This window comes from Garra rufa, chromosome 10 (genome assembly GCF_049309525.1).
Source record: "Garra rufa chromosome 10, GarRuf1.0, whole genome shotgun sequence".
In the NCBI taxonomy this organism is placed as follows: Eukaryota; Metazoa; Chordata; class Actinopteri; order Cypriniformes; family Cyprinidae; genus Garra; species Garra rufa.
The window spans coordinates 39,167,540-39,175,879 of record NC_133370.1 but is presented as its reverse complement, the minus strand read 5'-3'; the positions used below and the strand labels follow the sequence as shown (position 1 = coordinate 39,175,879).

Below are 8,340 nucleotides of genomic sequence, written 5' to 3'. Positions count from 1 at the left end.
TAGATCAGATATAATATAAACATAACAAATTTGTAGTTGTTGGCACACTTTGTAGACAAAAAAAAAACAAACAAAAAAAACAAGCTTGCCTGCTGCACTAGGGACACTAACATGCATGTGCCAGTCATGTCAATCATGAAAATAAATCTAGGAATTATTTAATTGTTGAATGTTAATTCAGCAGAGTTAAGGCATCAAAAGTAACTAAGTAACTAAGCTATTTTGTGGATGGTAATATTATTACTAAAATCTTATTAGTAATTAGTTAAATTACTAGTTATGTGCCCAACACTGGTTACAACCACAATATATTTCTATTATTTTACAATTCATTGATGCATTAAGCTGTAACAACAGCATTTTCTGCACTTGCCATTGAGTGCCAGACGCTGTAGATCTAATTTGTTGTCGATAAATATGGGAATATTAGTTTGTGACAAAAACATACGCAGAAGCAAAGTGTTCCCGTGTTTGTTTGCTACTTCTCTTTCATACTGGCCCTCATTGCTGATTGACAGCAGGTTAAAAGATTTCATTCGGCATCGGAATTATGTCACAAACTCCAAACTCAATAAGTAGGGTAGAGTGGGGGAAACCCCCCCCCCACTACCTGTTTTTCCCAAAATAACCACTAGAGAAAATCAAGATACATTTTCACTGTTGCTATGCACAACTACGGATAAACAAATCTCCTTGAAAAAGCTGACACCAGCGACGTGTTTGAAGAGAAGAGGATTTCATGGAAAATGCTATAATTTTCAGATATTAGTAAACAAGTGTTTAAGAGAATATAGTTCTGTAGGATACCACAGTGATGTATAATAGATAAATATTGAAGTCTGTAGTTTGAGAAGATATGTTATTTATAAGGAATATAATTGTATTTTAAAAATTAAAAAAAAAAAAAGACATAGCTTGTGGGGTAAAACGCCCCCTACGCTGAGGGGTAAAACGCCCCCCAGAGGGCATAGTTTCTCTCTATTATAATTACTATAATAACATATTTCTGTCTATCAAATCCTTTGTTTTACACTTAATGCAGTATAAATAGGTGGTAAAATCAAAATATTTTGAACACAATAAAAAAAATTACCTCAACATATTTGTTTGCATGGCTTATAGTTATATGTATAAATATAAATGTTAAAAAATTTGGATATTTTGGACATTCTTCAAATAAATATTAATATATATACATGTTGATACATGTTGATACTTGCCTTTTACTTTTAGAGATTAAAAACTATAGTCTGTTCATTTTGCTGTTGATCTATGAAGAAAACTGGTTGGTAATAAAGGGGGTATTTTACCCCACTGCTGGGGCAAAACGCTCCCTTTGTACAAAAATATGTTCAGTCAAAATACTAATTAATTATGAAGGCTGAGAAATTTTAATATTTGGTGAATAACTCCTGCCATAGTCACTCAACCGGGATGGCAGTTCTAGTCACATTTATGTTTTGTTTCACTGTAATGTCACATTTTCCTTAAGGGGGCGTTTCCCCCCACTCTAACCTACCTGAAGTTCACCTTCCTATCTTTCTGAACGCCGTAAAGCACACGCACGATCCTCCCTGCTGCTGACGTCACGAGCGCAGCTCAATCCAGCAGTACTCGACTCTCTATCACTGCTGAGGTTCGTGAGCGCGGAGGAGGAGCTGTCAAAGTTTACAGCCAAGTCGAGCGAGTTTTCTCAAGAAGAAGAGAAGGCAAGATCTCTGAACATTTAGAAACCCTTGAAAGAAGAGCCCTTCTAACTATGGAGTGAACTCTGAGAGGTTACAAACATAAGAAATGGCAGGACCAACTGAGATCGGATTGTTTTTTACCTTGCTGCTCTCATGGAGCTTTTGTGCGACGCAGGAAAAGAAAGGTAGGAGTATTGTGAAACGGGTCCGTGAACATTTTAGGGTCCGTGTACGTTTTATTCATTTGATTTTAAAATTGAAACGAAATAAGCAGAAATAAGAAAATGGCTCCTTTATTCGTTTTTTCATTTGTTCAGAAAACGAAAAAACGAGATTTTGGCTCTATTTTTCGTTTTTTTTTTTTTGGTTCACGGTAGAAAAGGGATAAACAACTTCAAAATTCGTTTTCCACGTGGGCGTCACAAGACGCCCCTTTATGCAGATTGGTCAACCAAATATGGAATGGTGACTATTGTTCATTCAACAAAATAAAAGACCATTATTTATTTATTTTCATTCTTTTGCACTCTTTAAAACCATATATATATCTAAAACAACGAACATATAAGGGCAATAACATAATTTTTTAATTGCATCAAAATATAATAAACCAAGACACTTAAAAATAATAAAATAGAAAAAGCAATAAGAAAATCACATGTACATATAGGTACAAATAGTTACAAATTATTCAAACAAAACATTTAAGGCTTTAAAATAATTTACAGCTTGTTCCTGTTATTTATTGTTTCTTTTAATGAATACAGGTTGCTATACCTGTTCCTATTAAAATAAGTAAAAATAAGATATTATATTTTTTTTTCAACAAAATGATGGCTTTCTTCTGTTCAACCTAACTCGTTTCACAAAAATATTTATTTCATAAATATTAATCTGCACCCAGCATGTTTTGTTTTGCTGAATGGTTTTTAATCTGGGTATCTGCGGTACCCAGATAGCGCAAAGAACAACAGATCGATGTTTAGTCAAGTAAATGCACAGCAGTTAAAATGTTTCTTTTAGACATTATGCTCAGTTTTGGACACGCGATGTTAAGTGCAAATACTGTAATGCAAATAGGCTGAAGGTATCGAGGGTGAGAAATCAATTTTTACTGTACTGTATATCAGCCACAGGAACGGTTCATTTCGCCAGGATTTAAGTTATTATAAGTGTGCACAGCCTATGCTTAAGTAAAATGTTGATGTCAACTAGATAAAAATAACGCTTTAAAAAAGTCGCTTTCTCACGGTGTTCGACCATTTAACGATTAAATTTGCCCACCGCCCCACCGTCGTTTTTTATTAAAACATTAGAAATAATCTGTATATAAATAAAATTAAGGTAGTACAGTGGGACAACAGACAATCGTCTGCTTTACAGCACGAACAACAGCGCACAAGAGGGGATGACTGACACGACCATAGCGGAGGCAGAAGCGCAAGAGCGCAAGTGAACTTTAGTTAGCCTAATTAAGAAAAATAGGTGCCTGTAGGTAATATACCGACATAGCCATAGGAATGTCTCGTGGCACGAGATCTCGCGAGAGCCGATGGTGTCCCGCGAGATCTGACTGGTCTTGGGAGAACGTGAAGATATCATGGCAAAACATTTAGAAGTGTTTACATTAGAGCTGTATGACTAATCATTAAAATCATGATCTCTATTCAAACACCCACGCAATCGTATTCATGAATGACAATAATTCAGCATTGTCTATTACAACTGTTTCACGTGCTCCACTGACCCTTACTATGTGAAAGTTATTGAAGACATTCAAATCTGCATTCTTAATGCTGCTGTTTCAGAAGGCAACACAAACAGTCTTTTTAACCATATAGTTCTTTGTTACAGACATTTAAATAACATAAGTACTGTGATAAAAGCTTATAGTTTAGGTATAAACACTTAGGCCCAATCCCAATTCTATTTTCTACCCCTTCGCCTACCCCTCGCCCCTTCCCCTTGTCCCTTGAAACAAAAGGTGTGTTCGAGCTCATGCTGCGCTGCGCAGACCGATCGGCGAGATTAGCCGAAAGCAGTCGGGGAGGAGCTGAAAACGGAGCCGTCAAGTCGGACAAGTTGGCGATCTCGTTGCTCCCTCAAACATGGCAGATCACATGGCGTTTGCCTACTTTATTGCAGATGAACTGGAAGCTATATAAATACCCTTTTTGTTGGAAGAAATGCAGCACATGCAAGTGAAGCAGCAACTACAGATTTCAGCATCAATCAATGTGTCACGTTATACAAAGGGGTCTGGGTCCAAATGCTGGGTAAGAAATATTTATTAATTAAACACAAAATAATAACAAAACAAACCAAAAAGCCAACACGGCAGACTAAACACAAACTGAAACATAAACTGAGCAAAACATAAAACAAGGTCAAAGGCCAGGATCAAGAACATAAAATCCACAGAAGACAGAAGACAATGTTACCACACCAAGTGTTGGGAGAGGGAAGATATATATAGTCCAGTGATGATCAGAAACAGCTGTGGAGGAAACGAGTAACAGGTGTGTCCGATTCAGGAAGTGAGGTGTGTGAGGAAAGACAGCGACATCGTGTGGCGGAGGGAAAGGCTGCAGCCCAGAGTCATGACAGTACCCCCTCCCTACGGAACGGCTCCCAGACGTTCCCAAAGTCTGGAGGGAGGAGGAACGGAGGAAGGCAACTCAGGCACCGAGATAGCGGACACCGCCGCGTCAGGCACCGAGATAGCGGACACCGCTGCGTCAGGCACCGAGATAGCGGACACCGCCGCGTCCGGCCCGGAGATAGCGGACACCGCCGCGTCAGGCACCGAGATAGCGGACACCGCCGCGTCCGGCCTGGAGACGGACACCGCCGTCTTTCCGCGGAAGAGCCACTCCGCCCCCACCGCAAAGCGGGAACGCAGTCGCACCGTCTCGGCCCTGCAGGCTTACATCTTGGCCAGGTAGATGTAAATAACCTCGAATCGAGCGGCCGACGCCGCCTCCGCCTCCTCTGAGAAAAAATTACTCCCCGCTGGACCCATTGCAGGTGGTAACATTCTGTCACGTTATACAAAGGGGTCTGGGTCCAAATGCTGGGTAAGAAATATTTATTAATTAAACACAAAATAATAACAAAACAAACCAAAAAGCCAACACGGTAGACTAAACACAAACTGAAACATAAACTGAGCAAAACATAAAACAAGGTCAAAGGCCAGGATCAAGAACATAAAATCCACAGAAGACAGAAGACAATGTTACCACACCAAGTGTTGGGAGAGGGAAGATATATATATAGCCCAGTGATGATCAGAAACAGCTGTGGAGGAAACAAGTAACAGATGTGTCCGATTCAGGAAGTGAGGTGTGTGAGGAAAGACAGCGACATCGTGTGGCGGAGGGAAAGGCTGCAGCCCAGAGTCATGACAGTTTATGCACGGGTAACAAACCTTTTGTTTTTAAAGCTTGGTCTGATGCTGGGGTTCATACATTGAATGACATCTATTGTGATAATGGTCTCAAATCATTTCAGGAACTAAGTGCAGAATTCTCTTTACCTGGATCTTCTTTCTTTCTATATTTGAGACTAAGGTCAGCTTTAAAGGCTTACGGTGTTCCCTGGGCTACCGATGTGTTACTGCATCCTCTGTGGGAGTGGTTGGATATTAATACTCCCTCTAGTGGTTTAGTTTCCAAGATTTATAATACAATTATTTTACTGCAGTATACGTATATTCCAGCAATTTACTCTTGGGAAAGGGATGAATTAATTCAGTTATTTTGAAAAATATAATTCAAGTTTGGACCTCATTGATTTTCATTCTATAGACTGCTCTGCAGAAGAAAGAATGATGTAAGGTTGAGTAAATGACAGATTTTTTTCATGTTGGTGTTAATGCATTTTTAAGCACCTTTTTGAGACTTCTGTCGCTCAGTTGTTTACAAGCTTAAGCTTTTCCTTCAAGACTAGACACGTTAAAGAATGCGACCCAACAACCTCACAACAGCGAGTATTGCCCCTACCCCATGTCAACACCTCATCAAAGTTACAATACTATGAGGTTTGCTAAGAAGTCTTGGAGGAGTGAATTCTGTAATTGGATTGTACAGTTCATCCATTCAGTGTTTATAGAGAGAGACGCTTACTGTACTTGTGACTATAAAGCTCCACTCCTCAAGACCTGGTCTTCTTGTCTCAACCAGGCTCCTCTAAACTGTCAAAATGCATTTTAAAGGTGGAGTGTAGTTTATCCTAAAACTAGAAACAACTTTTGACCTGAGACTCAATGAGTTCTTTGGTCTCTCTGTTATCTAAGCCTATTAAAGGCCTGAATTGCCACCCACACAACAACGCTTTCTACCACTGACTAGTGAATTGGTTCTCAACTGGTTCAGGACCCAGAGGTAACCTGTAGTGACCAACACAGCAATAAAATCTCTTTAACCCTTAAATGCATGAATGTTTCGCCAATCATTATTACATATTCGGGTCTTTAGCGACCCGGACCTATATATCCAGCACAGATGGATCTCTAACTTCTGCAATAGCAAAAAACTCTCTTGATATTTTAAGAACAATATTACAGAAGAATAAAATAAAGCATATTTCGTTACCTTTTGAAACTTAGAAGGAATCAATTTGAGCATCGATCACCATCATCCTCAGAACGCACTTCCATAGTACATTCAGCATCTGGCTGATATCCGTGATCTCAGTCATAATCTCAAAACTATCCTTTTCAATGACTTCAAAGTCAATCTTTTGATCACTGGCAGTTTATTCACTACATCCTCCATCAAATAACAGTGACATTTATATTTTTTTGTACAGTAATTGCTCTGCAGTAAAGCCATTCAAACCAGTTAAATTTCTGCTGGTGATATTCTTTTGTTTTATGCCTGCAATAGTTTTTAGTGAAACATCACCTCATTATTGTCTATTACTAACAGTGGCACCTCGAGGAATGAAGGTAAATTGCACATATTTAGTCATCAGATATGTACATATTTTTGCGCATATATAATTACACTATTACACCCCTTGGGTCTGTAGCGACCCTATACACTTTTTACAACAACCAAAAAAAAAAAAATCAGAAAACAGACATTTTATATATATATTTTTTCTAGTTATATTGTTTATAATGAATAGATTGAGGAATACTAAGAAAGTTGACGTCAAACTTATAAAATAAAGGAGGGAGAGGCTAGTGAATGACGTTTCGGGTCGCTAAAGACACGAGGTATGCATTTAAGGGTTAAAATCTACATTCAAATGTAATAAATCAGCATAAACTTTATAGGCCCAACAGTATGCTAAATTATTCTAAATGTCTTGTAAAATCAGATGGCATCCAATAATTAACCATATAGAAAGCTCTGTGGTTACCACAAACCATATTTATACTAGTTGCAAGTGACCCCATATTCAATGTAGTTTGAGTCCTATTCAGACAGTAATTGTTTCTCATGGGGACGTAAGCTTTTTTCAACATTTAATTCAACAGTGATTTTATTGCCGTCCGAATCCAGAATGTCTGTGTTTTTCTCCCACCACCCCTGTAAAAATTCCTGGCTGAATTACATATTGTTTTTTGATAAACAACAAGGTTGTGTGGTCATTTAATTGAGGTCCGAATCCAAAGTTTCAAGAAGAAAAGGACCAACACTACTGTAGGGTATTATTTACTCACCCTTCATGTATCCTAGGTGTATATGACTTCCTTCTTTCAGATGAATGCAATCAGAGTTATATTAAAAAAAAATCCTGGCACTCCCAAGCTTTAGAACGACATAGACTGGTGTTTCTCTCCATCAGTCCAAAACAAGTCCAATAAAGTGCATTGATCCAAAATAAAAAGTGGCTCACATGGCTCCGGGGGGTCAGTAAAAGCCTCCTGTAGCAAACCGATGTGTTTTTGTAAGAAAATATCCATATTTAAAACCAGTGGCGGCTCCTGACAAATATCTCTGGGGGGGGGCAACTGTTCAGATGATGGTAAAGATAACCGCTTTAATGGGTACAATTATGATAAAATTCAGATAGCCAACTTTACAGCATTACATTACATTGTTTGATTTGGTTTCCCTGTTCCTAGATGGCAACATCAGGCATGAATTATACAAACTGTACAGTATTTTGAATAGCTATATTAAATTTATCGCAATGGTCTCAAATACACTGAAACACTTCCACCATGGCCATCAAGAGACACATTGTCATCAACTAGTTTGCCCTCTAAGAGTAAAAAAAAAAGCAAAAAAAAGCAATACTGCTTTACAATTAAAGACTTTTTATTTCTCATATCATTAAAACTGTAATTAATCAAATCTTTTCAGAACATATTCAGTATAAATTTGGCTTCCCAATATGCAATCAATACGTAAGGAATAATTGACTTCGGGCCGTAGAATTCTTAGAAAATAATGCACACCCGAGGTGGTGATGCGGTCACGACGCGAAGTGGAGTGTGCATTATTTTCGTAGAATTCTACGGCCCGAAGTCAATTATTCCGCTTATACTACAGTTACCACACCTCAAGACATCGATCAAGTGATATATTTCAAGACATTCGTCCGGTTTTTATCCTTAAAATGCTATTGTGAGTAGGATTAATTTCTTACGCAGCTCATTCAACAGCTTTGTTGCTAGTTCCAAAACGTCATTTTA

General features: G+C 38.2%; 1 protein-coding gene across 1 annotated transcript in view; it reads left to right on the top strand.

Moving 5' to 3' along the window:
- The first annotated feature begins 1,650 nt into the window (after nt 1–1,650).
- The window catches only part of LOC141345021 (epidermal growth factor receptor-like), a 42,409-nt gene continuing 35,719 nt past the window's right edge, over nt 1,651–8,340 (top strand). Inside the window, exon 1 of the mRNA XM_073849917.1 lies at nt 1,651–1,873. Coding sequence (XP_073706018.1) covers nt 1,795–1,873 — 79 coding nt within the window. The 5' untranslated portion in view covers nt 1,651–1,794. The remainder of the gene's footprint in view (nt 1,874–8,340) is intronic.